At 37.8% G+C, this 15,634-nt stretch overlaps 1 protein-coding gene across 1 annotated transcript in view; it reads left to right on the top strand.

Annotated features, from left to right (window-relative positions):
- ARB2A (ARB2 cotranscriptional regulator A) overlaps positions 1-15,634 on the top strand; it is a 313,359-nt gene that overhangs the window by 224,063 nt on the left and 73,662 nt on the right. Inside the window, exons 8-9 of the mRNA XM_074952851.1 lie at positions 1,770-1,886; positions 5,357-5,441. Coding sequence (XP_074808952.1) covers positions 1,770-1,886; positions 5,357-5,441 — 202 coding nt within the window. The remainder of the gene's footprint in view (positions 1-1,769; positions 1,887-5,356; positions 5,442-15,634) is intronic.

The following is a 15,634-nucleotide window of genomic DNA, read 5'->3' as shown; positions in this document are numbered from 1 at the left end:
ACTGTTGTTAGCCTTTGGTTGTCCCAGAAGGTTTTGGTTCCTGGAAGTGATGGATCTCCTCCCTAGATCACCCGTTTAATCTTCAAATAGTACCGTATGACCCAGGACTTGGTATACTACAGTGACTCTGCTCAAGTGGGTCTTTTGACCTACTCTTGACAGGGTGTGTAAGAAGAGCAAGGTGGTTTTGGAACAGATGATTTGTATAGTGTATGAAGAATCAACATCTTCATGTGTTTTATAGAATTTGAACCTATTTGGGGCCTTGTACAGTGATAGAAAATTTAATAATTTTAGATGTAACACTCATACCATTCAGCTCTTTCATCAAAACAAGCTGCATGTTTTTACAAAATTCTCCAAGGTATCCTGGAGTTTCCTGTGAAGCATCTAATACTGTCCACTATAAGATATAGATAAAGAACCACTGGTCTAACCTGGAATGGGAATTTCTTGGTTCACTTTGAAGTGATGGTGAATACTTTCCAATTAGCCAGAGTATTATTTTCATTACATTCATTTTAAAATATGCATAAGTTGAAAACATGAAACGTGACAATTTAAGATGTGGAAATGCAGCGGTGATTTGGTGGTAATATTAGTTGTACTCAATGAAAAGGATGTGCATGTGTACTCTTTAGAGGAAATAGAGCGAGACAGTTTGTACAGGATGTCAGCAAACATTGCTTCTGTATCAAAAGTATGGATTTCAGTGTTCATGTCTGTTTATGATATGAAAAGTCATTCACGACTCCATTTTAATGATCTCTCATCATTTCAGAGAAGTATTCTATTATGTTGAAAAATAGTTGATACTGTTAACAAAGAAGGGCTGGCTTTATACAGAGAAATCGTCCATGCAGCCATTACATGAGAGGAAGTTGGAAAAATAATGACGTTTAATACAACACATACAATGGTAAAAATACTAGTTGTGAAATGCAGTTTCTATAACTATAGTTCATTACATTTTCTTTGATCTGTTGTTACCAATTAGGGTCAAGAGATTAAAAACTTTTGTCTGTTTTTGATATCACTCTTCCTTTTCAGTCCCTTTATCTTATAGACCAGTGTTGAGTTCTAGAGCATCTTTGTCAATTCATGTGTGTTATTTGCAGCAATCATTTTATTGTTTTTACTAATCACATTATTTAGATATGTCATTGTGTCAAATTTTAATGGAGGCAAGTATATTAGAAAACAAAATAATATTGATAGACTCTGATGATGGCAAGGTGAACGTGTGCATGAGAGAGACCACAAAGAATTCCGGGACCGTAGTAGGAATGCAGGGCAGCTAAATTGGATAGAAAAAGAAAAAAAAAACCCATACAAGTCAAAGTAAGATGGTACATCAGAAAAACTACAGCAATCTACTGGAAATTAGTAGATGATAGTCATGAGTAGCTTACAGTGAACCATGGGTTCCAGCTTCCCTGAAGCACAGAAATAGGAACTTGAAAAAACTTGTAAAAGGTGTCCTCAGGGAATCTTCCATTTTTTCACTATGATACCTTTCATCCTAGAATTGTCAAGCCACATGGAAAATAATAGGATTGAATAGTTCAGTGAGTTAAAAGTTAGTATTATTTCTTTTATCAAAAATATTAGGTCTTTCTGTATTTCTGGAACTGTTAGGATTTGTATGAACTTTAAAACAAGTGAAGTCAACTTGTATTACTCTCTTTTTTTAATTTAAAATCATTATCTGTGACTAAACAGACACCATTCAAGTGAAAAAGGAACTTAAAGCCCATATTTTTTAACAGATGATTCAACGGGAGGCAGATGTAAAGAATAAGGTAACTGCTGTGGCGTTGACAGACTCTGTTCACAATGTGTGGCATCAAGAAGCTGGCAAAACTATTCGAGAATGGATGCGAGAGGTGAGAATAGTTTTTAAAAGAGTTGGGGCAGACAATGCTATATATGATTCTACAAACGTATTAAAATACTGATCTCTTCCATTTCTTTAAGATACACAAGGAAGCATTGTTAAGGAACTGTGTAAACAGCATGCCTACATCTGTCCCTGAAATAATTTCGATTAAAAACATTTTTGAAACTCAGTCACCAGAGAAAACCAATCAAAACTGACTGTAGTTTTCTTTTCTACTACACAGCAAAGTATACACAAATATCATGTAAGGCACATGATCTGGTAACAGAGTAGGGTACTGGGAGGCACTTAGGACTCCTGGATTCTGAATCTGCTTGCTTTGTGACCTTGGAGCAAGTCCTTTAACCTTTTTGTGCCTCAGTTTATGTTCTGTAGAACTCGTAAATTTATCCACCTCACACAAATGTTATGGGATTTAATTGTTTATAAAGTATTTTAAAGATCCTTTGATGAAAGGGCAAAGCATTCTTATTACTTCTATACTATGGGAACTGCTAGTTGATCTGAGGTTAACCTGATATTGGTTTATGGCCAGCAAGCACAACTTCTCTTCCGTGGGTAGAACATAACGGAATACATTTATTACGCATTTAAAGACTTAAGTATGGGATAGCTGCAATTGAAAAAGAGAGAAATAATTTGTAATGTGAGATCAACTAAACTCTTGTTTGTGAATCTGTGTTCCTGATCAAATAAAGGTCATACTGTTGTCATTGGGAATGTTTTCTGTATTTATCTAGTCTTATTTTGAAATTTTAAAACAAGCAATATATATTCCTAATATAAACTAATTTATCCTGTACTTTTTAATAGGAGTGAGTTTTTCTGTGGATTTAGTGAAACATTGTTTATAGACTGCCTATTCCTAACTTAACCTTATCGTTTTATAGGCCATGACTGATGGGAATAGAGAATCACCTGGGATGCAGTCTGACAGCTCTGACTTAAATGTTAAAAATATAAAGAATACTAACCCCTCTAGGCTCTGTCAGAAAAATCCCCATTTTTCTATGGGAAATCAAACCCTTAAAATATATGTTACACGGTAGAAACTGAAAATGTTAAGTCCTATAATTTGAATCTGACAACTCATTTTTCTCTGAACATTTAGTCTGAATGAGACAAGTACATTACCTTTAATTTCATTTACAGAAAGTAGATGTTAAAGAATAAGTAACATGATTAATGGCCTAAAACGTGGATGGAGTGTCATAACTTTACATTAGCATTGGAAATCTCCTCTAAGAAGTATTTTTACATATGTGAAGTGTAGGTGAGTGGTATTAAGGCTAACATATCACCTAACTATCTCTTACTTAATCAGGTTTAGGGCTACTGGTAGAATGAATAATAATTAAAATGTACACCTAATCATTGTCTGTCTGTAGTGCTAATTGCTGTCATTGAAAGAATGAATTGTTTAAAAAGTCATTCTTCATTGAAACTATCTCTCCTGTATCATTGGTGGCCTATTTTTAGTACCTGTAGAAGTCATGATTTTTGAATTTATTAGGAGCTGTGATGAATGATAAAACAAATCATCCATTTACATATCTTGACACTGCTTTCGAGAATACTTATTTCTAACAGGCAAGTGTCACATTGCACATAAAAGCTGGTTAATTGTGTGCTAATCTTCTGTATTATCTCAAACTCGATGATGTAGTGTTCTAGCAGTAGTTAGTATTAATTTTATTTATCTCAAATGAATGTAATACCTAATAAAAATCTTAGTTCTTGTATAATTTCTTACATTTGCTGTTTTACATTCAGCTGTTAATTAAAATTAGGTATGCAAATTATAAAATTTATCTCTATTTTAAACCTTAAAGCCTGTGTGAAGCATGGAAATACTAACATTTTAACCATTTTTACTAAAAAGATAACATTACTGGATAGTGTTTGTTTTCATGTGTTTTTTTTTCCACACAGTTCAATAGTTTCATTGATCTACTGTTTCTTACAAAAATCTGCCATGCTTTGTGAACTTCACTTTCTAATCTCATACAGCAACCCTTCCTTTATGTTGTTCCTGCTCTCCCTGGTCCCAGAACAGTAGGGTTGCCTTGACAAATCTATTCAAAAGCCATTCCTCGGCCTTTATTGGTGGGGACTGGAGGCTTTGAAATTCTCTCCTCACTGCAACACAGCTGACATCTTCTTCCAGACAGAATGAATTAAGGAAATACAATAAGACACTTGATCTACCAGTCAAGGATCTTTCCACAGTGAGGACTGATTCCATGGTGCACAACTAGGGCAGCAAGCATCTAAAAATACACAATACAGGCTTGTTTACCGGAATAGCAATCAACCATTTTTGCAATCATGATTGATGGGATGATTTTTTTAGAAATCTGTCTGGAAATTCATTGGCTCTTTCCAAGAAAGTTTTTTTTAAAATGAAGTTAATCAGTTTTTACAAAGGCAAAACTCCAAAATAGTTTTGTAATATGTGAAGCCATGAAGATTTTGTATTTTAACTGACAGGCCTCTAAATAGCCACATTGCTTTGTAAGGTAATCTTAAATATAACAAATGTTGTGTAGTCAGACAAATCCTAATATCTAATATATCCTAATAACAAATTTTGAAGTATTTTATTTGAAATTTTGATACATAATCTTCTCTGAATAAATTCCAGTGAAGAAAAATATTTAAAAGGTATCACAGTAAATTCTTTTTAGTCAGAAATTTAGGAGTGAAATGTGAACTTGAGTGTTCATTAAATATATATCCACAAAGGCTGATATTTACATTGTAAAGTGTCTGTACTAATTCATTTTACCTAAATTGGCAGTTATTTCAATAATCTGCAATACTATATTTTTCCAGTCATAATCCATTGTTTTACAACTTCACGGCCACGGCACTGTCTCATCAATTGGTTGCATTATCACACCCTAAAGATTATGACCTCTTAATACAAGCAAGCAAGATGGGAGATTATTTATATTTATCATCAATAATTACTAACCAATTACAAAGGAAAATTATTTGAATTACATGTTGGATAATTTAGGCCCCATGCATTTAAGCACATGCTTAATTTTAAACAGATAAATCCATCCCTAATAAGGCATTGGGACTACTCATGTAGATACCAGTTCATCAATGCACTTAAATCCATCCCCATTCAAAACAGCACTTCAGGATATACTTAACACTGAGCACATACTTAAGTATTTTTGCTGAATCAGGGCTTTGCTATTTTACTTATATTTGGCCACATGTGAAACTAAGGCCCTGATTCAACAAGGTACCTTAAGCATATGCTTAACTTTAAGCATGTGAGCAGTACAACTGAGTCTACCTTTCAGTCCCCATTGTGACTGCGCTTCAAGTTAGTCACATATTTAACTAACTTGCTGAATTGTGGCCTATATCTATAAAGTCTAATGATTTATTCTTGTTTTAGATTATTGCTTCACCATAAAATTGTCTCTTACATTACAGAACTGTTGTAACTGGGTGTCTAGTTCAGAACCACTAGATACATCAGTAGAGTCCATGTTGCCAGACTGCCCACGAGTTTCTGCAGGTATGTATACTTGTTTATAGTATATGTATGTGGTGTCAAACGTGCCCATGAGTGAGTAGTTTGATTGTTTAAAATGTGATTATTGTATTATATATTTTTAAAATAATTTTTGCTTTTGCTTTACCTTTCTATGGCTAAATGATAAGCAAAATAATATGTGACTAGCTTTTGAATGCCTATCATAGCCTTCTATTTTTATGATTTTTAGTATTTTATTTTGCCTTTGTCTAGCTGTATTGAATTTCTATGGCTTACTACTAGTTTTGTAGCCCTCTTTTTCTCTTTGTGTTTGATTAATTTTTGAGTTATTGGAACTTAAGAAAAATAATTATAGAGATTGTGACAGCTCAGAATTTTACGCTAAATTCTCCAGTAAACAATACAAAAAAGAACAAGTGAATGAAAAAGTGACCTTCTGAAGCTCCGGTTAATATGAATCTGTTCTGTACGAATAGTGCAAATTACAAAAATGTAAACCAAAATTATAGTCCACCAGAATGTTGGAACTTCTACTGTGTTGGTGATGTTCTTGAAATGGTAATGTCTTTCATTAACAAATGATTTATTGCGTTAATCCCTTTCATTGAATAAAACACCTATGATTTATGCTTCCGTTAATGTGTTATAAAGTTACGTAATAATTTCAGGAAGATATTAATGAAACATAATTTGTAAATATAACAGCAAGATCTCTAGTATAGAAATAGTCATTCAGAATATAAGAAACTACTATGGAACTTTAATTTGCCAAAAATGAGAAGCACAGTTATAGGATTTCTGTAGAATAGTAAAACAATTTATACTGCACAAGATAGAGGCAACATACCACCCACCATTATATTCATTTTTATTAAGAATGGAATGTTAACTTTTATCAGACCCTGCTGCACATGAAGCACAATTGTTCATTTTACAAGTTACAGGTTAATATAGGGCTATTTATTTGAAGTCCACTAAAGTCCTATTCTTGCAAATGAAGTTCAGGATTTTTTTAAAGGCCTATATAAAGTTAGTTGTATTTTATTTTAGAGCTCATTTAAAGCCCCAATCCTGCAGTCAGATCTGCACTGGAACATGGATCCATATTAGTAGATCCAACTGCAAGATTGAGGCCCAGAAGTGCTAAGTGTCAGTTCTGTACAAACCCAGTGAAATAGAAATGTTTCTATTAGTGCTGCTGTTGTGGTTGGAAAACTAAAATATGGCTTCAATTCTGAACAGAATTCATAGACCAGACTTTTCATTATTTTTAAAAAGTTGTGGTTGCCTTTTGAAAATTTAATACTGCACAGAATTAGCAATTCTAGATACATTTTAGTTTTAACTTTAATTTCCCTCTCTGTGCCACTGTTGTGTAAGAATACATATTACCGGGGGGGAGAGGAAGAGGATCTACAATGTGTTCATTTCAGAAGAGCCAGTCCCGTCTGGCTGGTAAATAACAGGTGTTTTGAATAACAACCGGCATATCCCCAAAATACCAAGAAGGCTCCAGTTGAGCTTTTGTTCTGTTTCTATAATATTATATTTCAATGATGTGAAGGTTATAATATAACCAAGCTAAAATCAGGATATTCAAAATAAAGACAGACACTTTATTTATATATTTTTTACTCTTTAATGATGTGCATTAAGAACCAAGCTTCAGTCTGAGCTTTACAGTTCCAAAGAAAATGAAGCATATTGGGCATAGTTTTAATGTTACAACCGGTGAACTTCTGGCCCCATTTAAATAGATGGGAGTTTTGCCACTGACCTCAAAGGAGCCAGGATTTCACCCAATAATTATATGTAGGTTTTTTGTATTTAATGTCATATGTTTAAATTATGTGCAGCACTTGGATGTTTTAGAAAATGTAGCATAGTTTGCAAATAGATTTTAATGACAATGATTTAAACATAAATTATGTAATACCAATTTGATGATTCTCTAGTATATAATCAGAGCTTTAAATAGGTGAAAAGAAAAGGAGTACTTGTGGCACCTTAGAGACTAACCAATTTATTTGAGCATAAGCTTTCATGAGCTATGCTCAAATAAATTGGTTAGTCTCTAAGGTGCCACAAGTACTCCTTTTCTTTTTGCGAATACAGACTAACACGGCTGTTACTCTGAAACCTTAAATAGGTGAAACATTATATAACAGTTGTTAAACTTCTAATTTCCTAACGTGTTTTTGTTCATGTTCACTATATTTCTTCTATATTTTATTGTAAGTAGACAACTGTAAGATATTTGGTGAAAGACAGTGAATAATCATTACAGCTTAATTATATATCCTCATTAATATATAAATCTTCATTAAAACTATCCATAATGAATATGTGAAGTGTTACTAGGTATTACAGCATTAGTAGCCGGTGTGATAGATTTGATTTCAATCCTTCCTTTCTGAGAACTGCAGTACTGAAGCAATCCACACTGACATATTGGCAGCATTGTTCTTGGTATTTAAAAAGAAGAACAGTGTTTCAATCATTAGAACAATAAGAAGATTTAAAAAAAAATCTTTTGCAAGAAAAAAAAGAATTCACCTCTCTTTTCTGCTTACCACTTTTTACTTGAACTTATTTCTCAGTACAAATGTAAGTTCAAAGCATATCGTTGTCTCTTGATCATATCCCATGTGTTAGCTTTACTATACAGGGTCTGATTTCCAGCTACCCAGCACTCCAAGATTCAGGGGCTGGGGGAGGTGGCTACTAATTGTTTGGGAGCAGACCTCTCCTCCACTGATGGCATGGCCCTCCGCTTGCTGAGTCAGTTCAACCGGCCATATCCTTACATAGCATTGGAGATGCTGGCATATTAATAAGTCATCAAACTGGAAAAACAAAGCTGTATATCCAGCAAGGTTGTTCAGACTTTCGATTAGAGTATCACTGACTGGTTAAAACATATCTGCTGCTAATATTTTCGTTCACATTCATATTTACTTATATAAAACTAAAAACAAGAGTAAATACACTTTAAATTTAAAATTAAAATTACAGAATGAGACTTGGGAACAGTGAGATAACGTCATAGCATTGGATGAGGGAACACAGATAGTTAATGGAGTACAGAGAGACTTGAAAAGCAGTAATTACAGAAGAGTTATCAATTAATTTGATATAAATTTGTAATTTGGTGTGGTGGCCCAAAGACGCCAAAGTGATTTTAGGTTCCGTACTCGGAGCAATCATGAGGGTGATGTAGGTTCCCTTTTATACAGCATTGGTGAGACTTCAGTCAGAATATTCTATGCAGTTCTGTGCAATTCGTTTCTCAGGGTCTTAAAGAAGTCATCAGGGCAGGTGATCTGTGGGAATATTCCAGAGAGGCTAGTGGTCCACCTAGGTGCCCAGAGATCCTTGGGATTTCACAACTAATTTCAGAACTCTGCAGTTTAGGAGAACCGTGCCATCTACCTCTCCAAGGTAGATCTGACAACCCCTGTAACTACCTCCACTAGGATAATGACTCCAAATCTGTGTGTTCTGGAAACTCCCCAAATATTTGTTTATCCTAGAGCTCAGGCTAGAGGAGAGTCCAAATTAGCCTTTACAAACATTATTTACTGCAAGTTAATTGGCAATCAGTTAACTTAAGGTAAAAATTCTAGTATAAGCAAGCCCCATAAGTATTCTTTTGCAGCATTTCCTACATAATTTTGTCCCTTCCATAGGTTTTTCTCTGATATATACTTTAACTTTCAATCAGCTTCCTGGGTACTTAGGTGAGATTCACTCGTGTGAAATTTCTGGGATCTCATTGGCATCTTTTTTAAAAGCATGGCCCCATATTGTAACTTTTCAGTCTTCAGCACCTATTGCTAAATTAATTCTTCAGAAAAATTAGCAGAAAAATTGGGAGATGTATATTAGGCCTTATCTACACAGGAAAATTGACCCAAATCTCTACTGTGAAATAAATTAACATAGTGATTATTTCAGAATAGAGAGTTCACACATGGAGCTATTCTGAAATAGGTTATTCCAGAATAGCTACTACAATAATTTTCCTCATGTAGACAAGACCTTAGGTTACATGCATTCTCCTTTGCTGTTAACTTTTGGGTGTCCAACTTCTTCTTCTTCTTTCATATGGTTTAGATAGGTAGCAACAACTACAAATTTATATCTACGTTTGGTATCAGAGGGATAGCCATGTTAGTCTGGATCTGTAAAAGCGGCAAAGAGTCCTGTGGTATCTTGTAGACTAAGCTTGGACTATAAGGTAGATAGAAAGCTGGCTAGATTGTCGGGCTCAACGGGTAGTGATCAATGGCTCCATGTCTAGTTGGCAGCCGGTATCAAGTGGAGTGCCCCAAGGGTCGGTCCTAGGGCCGGTTTTGTTCAATATCTTCATAAATGATCTGGAGGATGGTGTGGATTGCACCCTCAGCAAGTTTGCAGATGACACTAAACTGGGAGGAGAGGTAGATACTCTGGAGGGTAGGGATAGGATACAGAAGGACCTAGACAAATTGGAGGATTGGGCGAAAAGAAATCTGATGAGGTTCAAAAAGGACAAGTGCAGAGTCCTGCACTTAGGACAGAAGAATCCCATGCACCGCTACAGACGAGGGACCGAATGGCTTGGCAGCAGTTCTGCAGAAAAGGACCTAGGGGTTATAGTGGACGAGAAGCTGGATATGAGTCAACAGTGTGCCCTTGTTGCCAAGAAGGCCAATGGCATTTTGGGATGTATACGTAGAGGCATTGCCAGCAGATCGAGGGACGTGATCGTTCCCCTCTATTCGACACTGGTGAGGCCTCATCTGGAGTACTGTGTCCAGTTTTGGGCCCCACACTACAAGAAGGATGTGGAAAAATTGGAAAGAGTCCAGCGAAGGGCAACAAAAATGATTAGGGGACTGGAACCACATGACTTATGAGGAGAGGCTGAGGGAACTGGGGATGTTTAGTCTACGGAAGAGAAGAATGAGGGGGGATTTGGTAGCTGCTTTCAACTACCTGAAAGGGGGTTCCAAAGAGGATGGCTCTAGACTGTTCTCAGTGGTAGCAGATGACAGAACAAGGAGTAATGGTCTCAAGTTGCAGTGGGGGAGATTTAGGTTGGATATTAGGAAAAACTTTTTCACTAGGAGGGTGGTGAAACACTGGAATGCGTTACCTCGGGAGGTGGTGGAATCTCCTTCCTTAGAAGTTTTTAAGGTCAGGCTTGACGAAGCCCTGGCTGGGATGATTTAATTGGGGATTGGTCCTGCTTTGAGCAGGGGGTTGGACTAGATGACCTCCTGAGGTCCCTTCCAACCCTGATATTCTATGATTCTATGATTCTTTCGTTTATGCTCCAATACATCTGTTAGTCTATAAGGTGCCACAGGACTCTTTGCCGCTTTTATCTAAGTTTGATAGCCAGCACCTTGCCACGACAGTGAGCTGGTGAATGTCCTTCAAGCCCCTGGCAAAAGAACAAAGGGGACACTCATATATGATGTGCTCTATCATTTGTGCCTGGTGACCACAGTTGCATACAGGTGTTTGCTTCATTTTCCATTTAAAGAGGGTTTGTCCAGTCTCCCATGAAATTTCCTAATGCGATTCAATCTGCATCAGTCTTTCCAACATAAATCAAAACGCAGTGGTTCCTTGGCAGGATCAACAATGAGCTGTTTGTTCTGAGCGGTCAAAATGCTCCAAGTGACTCTCAGCATCAAAGCTGGGTGTAAGGGTCTTGATGTGGTTCCACAGAGGGTTGTGGGATTTTAGACTCGTCTTAGGCAGGTACTGCAAGTCATCGTGCAGCAGGATCCTTGTGTTTACATTGACATGGTTAAGAAAGTGAGATGTCTGAGCAGCTCTTCTAATCTGTGGAGGCTGGATGTGTGATAGGACTGGGAGCCAGTCAACTGGAGTCGATTTAAGCATCCCTGACACTATGCACATAGAATTGAGTTGAGTGTCAAGGAGTTTAGTGTGACTGCTGTGAGACCACACTGGCACACGATATTCAGCCACAATATACCAAGGCAGTTCTTGTGGTTCGTAAGGTCCATGCTGCCCAATTTAAGACACGTTAAAGGGGTCTTATTTTCATAAGGTGTGTGCTCAGCACGTTCTGAAAATCACACCCTTTTACCATCTGTATAGTTGGGCACCCAAAAATTGAGGCACCTTTAAAATCACGAGTCAGTTTTGAAAACCATGGCCAGTATAATTAAGACATCATTAAATAAGAAGATTAAAATATTAAAAGGCAAACAAACTGGTGCAGAGATGAGGAGTCTACACTGATCCAGAGAAACACTTTGATACAATCTTCCACTGATACAAGTGGGACATGTCAGTAGGAGATTGTAAGTTTTTAAATCCAAATGCTATTCTAGGTCAGTTACCAGGCATTATTTCCTGTTACCAGACAGTCATCTCAGGTTTATTTTCCAGACAATATATATTTTTATTTTAGGCAAAATTTCTAATACAACTCACTTGCTTTGAGTAAGAGGCAGAGCATTGTGATTTTTTTATACAGTGCTCATGTTATATTACATATAAACAAAAAGTAAGGTGCCTGCCCATAGCAGCCTACAGTCCAAATTAGACATAATACAGCATAGGGATGCCAATAAATAAATGTTGAAGGGAAAAAATGGTGGTAATAGCAATGAAAGTTCATGAAATATTCTTACTGGGTTACAGTCACTCCATCTGCATAGAGTCCAAGAAATTGTTCCTTGTGCATGGGAAGTGCAGGAATGCTGTGCAGGTCTAGGTCCCTTCTTAGGTTGAATGGGGAGTGAGTGTGGAATGGGGGAAAGTGGTGGTACTCTTCCAAGCTCAGCCCACGAAATAAACTTTGCCTACATTAGTTGCTAAAATGAGGCACTACTCACTGTTGACTGTGCAGATGCTCAAAATATGGTCACATTGCTGCTTAGCTCCCAGTGTGCTGGTGTGTCAATGCAACAGCTCCCTCTCTGGCCAGGCAGAGTGTTGCATCAGAATTCACTGGTCTGGTGGAGCAGTCAGTCAGTCTATCTTGCTTGAGTCCCGCTGGGGTGTGTGGGTTTTCTTCTTATTCCTGGTGGGGTCAGCTGGTCCTGGTACCCAGGGGTCTGGAAACCTCCTCAGTTCTAAAGACTTCCCAGGAGTTGGTAGGGCCTGCCCAATCCACTGGGTTCCAGTTCAAGTTCCTTAAACCAGACCGGCAGAATCAAGACTCAGTGATTCTGGTTGTACCCTGAGCTCCTTTCTACCTCCCCTAGTTTCTGTAGGCTCTGTAGCCTGTTGGTCTGGTTGTCCCTTCTCAAGGTGCTGTCTCTCAGCAGCTTGATGGCAGGAGTTCCCTTCTCCAACCTGTTGTTCCTCTGGCAGCTGCCCCACCCCTCTGCTTCCCAGTTCTTTTATCCTCCCAGCTGCTTTGAGGCTACTGAACAGCATTGGCCAACAGTATGCTCATTAACTCCTTGACTGCTGGGCCAGCATGGTATATATAGACCCCATGACACTTGCCCTTGATAGGGCTTCGGAATGTCCATGGGCATTGCTGGGTTTGGCTCCTTCTTGGTTGGAGTGAAAAAAATAAGCAGTGGTGTCTCCCAAACTCCTCCTAAAAGTGGCACCAAAATGAGTTGTTACTTATAGTAAATTGTGCAGATCTGAGACCCTCTTTGTCCTTTTTTCCATGAGGAATTAAATAGTTAGCAAAGATTATAGTGAATCATCATCAATGGGTATCTGAGTTGATCCCTCACTGATGAATGGGGCAGTTCATACCACTCTGAATTATTGCTTTGGGCTCTCTTCAGACTCGCATAAACATCTCTGCATCAGTTAGCCTCAGAAAAGTGAACAGTGTTTCTTCACAACCCTAACAGGGAGAGTCTTCATTTTTTATGAAAGTTGAGATTCTGGAGAACATGACAGTTGATTCAGAGAGGGGGCAGTATGGTGTATGGCCATGGCTCCCTCATACCAAGACTAGAATGTGGCACTGCAATGTGGCTGAGGCTGCTACTCCATGCTAAGTAACAGCTGTAGCCCCTTCAAGAGACCTGAGTAGCATTAGTTTGGGCCATTGGGTCTGCATGTATTCATAAAGGCCCTGTCCTGGTGCACTCACAGTGGTTGTCTCCTCTCCTGCCTATGCAAGTGAACCCTTGTGCAGTGCACAGGGCATACAAGAAACCACCATGCGGTCACTGTACCTATGATCCCTATGCACACATGCAGAATCATTGTGAGACCATTGGAGCCAGGATTTCACCCGTTAGATCTGAGTGATGCCTTACACTGGCCTTCCTCCCTCTCCCTGGCTAATTTTTACTGATTTTTTGTTGAAATACAAATCTGCATGTATACAGTAAGGCCCCAATCCAGTAGTGAACACCACATGGGCAGGCCCCTGTGTCTGTGCAGGTTTCCAGTGAAGTCAAAGGGGTTCTGTATAAGTGCAGGGGTTTGTACTCATGGCGTTCATTACAGGATTGAGGCTTAAGACAGCAACCTCATCCTTGCCAGAGTAATCAGAGCACAGATATAAGTTTTGTCTGTTTTTTCCTTAGCTTTAATTATAGCAGACTAGACTGACGCTTTAAAAAGTTTTAAAATCTTGCTCAGAGTAAATAAGGGTCCAAAAACCACAAACTGCCTTGAGCTGATTAAGAAGATGTCTGAACTTAGCCCCACAGTTCCTCTTAGTTCAGCTTACCAGTGCTTCTGATTGTATACTTTTAAATGTTTTAACACTGATGAAGGCAGTAGGGTTTTTATACTCAATTCTTTTGTTTCTACACAAGTAGTTCATGACTGGTGATAAATATCCAAGATCCTTAGTAGTTAAAACTGTGTTCATTTTACCATATGGGAAGATTAAACCAGACAATGTGCCCATTTTGGTAAGATGTTATTTCTGCATTCAGTAGTTTTTCACAGAGATTAAGATTACAATAATCAGTGTTTATTGTAAACCTCTTTGCATTCTCTGGCTTCGTGTTCATGCAGTTCCGTCAATGAAAGCTTTTTATTTAGGAGGAAAGATTAAAGTTTGAAGTGTTTTTCAAAACGAGACATGCACCTATGCTTATTTACATAATCAAACAAAAAAATGTAGTGGAACATTAGTAACATGATTTGACAAATGCAAAGAAACTCACATTTAAGGCTGCTACTCTAACCTTATTTTATACTGTTTTCTCTCGAGTCTCGCATGCCATATATGCTCCTGTACCAACTTGTCAGTTAGCTACTTCCTTACCCCTTTAATTCAGGCTTCCATTACCATTTTCAGCCAATGTTACATTTTCAGTATTTCTTGAGCATATTTTTGTGTGTGAATAAATTTCCTTTATAGGAAATTTTAATGGAATCTTTGAAGCAATAGACTGCAACAGCAACAACTTTGGTGCTGCTGATGCACATGTGCGATAAGTCCTGTCTTACCTATGTGATCTTAGAGTGAGAAGTCTAGTAGCATTCTACCCACTCTATTCTTCAAGGCATGCCCATTTGTAGTCCAAATTCACTGCTGGAATAAGCAGATACAACTGTATCAAAGCTTTGAAAATGTGGGTTTAGATTGGGACCTTAACTATACTATATAAAGTTATTGCCAAAAAGTACTTCTAATATCAACTCTTGCTACAACCAGCCCTTTTGCTACCTCTCTCACCTCTTTTCCTGAGCACCTGTTTCCTCTCAGTTAAAGGTGAACATCTGGAACCAATGATGCTTTATCCCCCAGCCTCATACAATGCATCCAATAAGAAGTGAAGGTGGGATTCCAATTGTTTTGTTCCTCCAGGGCATGTTAGGGATATGTCTTAGTCGAAGGAGGAATAGAGGCAGCTCATGCTGTTTCCTGTAGCTAAAGCAAAACCTCACCTTAAACAAGGGCTTGCTGCAATATTTCCTTCCCAAACTCCCCAATGCAAAATGAGAGTATGAACCCTTCTATGTCCTTTAGGATGATGCAGCCTACTCCTCCTTGCCCCTTAAATCGCTCACTCCATGAATGAGGGATGGGGCCATACCTCTGCTTCTTTTTCACCTCCTTTGGATGTACGGAGGCCCCAGCCCAGCACAAAGATTCTCCTTGCATGTACTTAAGTGCTTAGGTGGATAAAATAGTCCTTTGCAGTCTCCACAGAGCACTGGAACTGTGACTGTTCCTTGCACAAGCCAGACATGGGGAAGGAGAGGAAGGTGTCTTGCTCCTATTCTTTCGTACTATAACTAACATAAAG

This window comes from Natator depressus, chromosome 5 (genome assembly GCF_965152275.1).
Source record: "Natator depressus isolate rNatDep1 chromosome 5, rNatDep2.hap1, whole genome shotgun sequence".
Taxonomy (NCBI): domain Eukaryota; kingdom Metazoa; phylum Chordata; order Testudines; family Cheloniidae; genus Natator; species Natator depressus.
The sequence above is the reverse complement of the archived record's forward strand: the minus strand, read 5'-3'. Positions and strand labels throughout refer to the sequence as shown.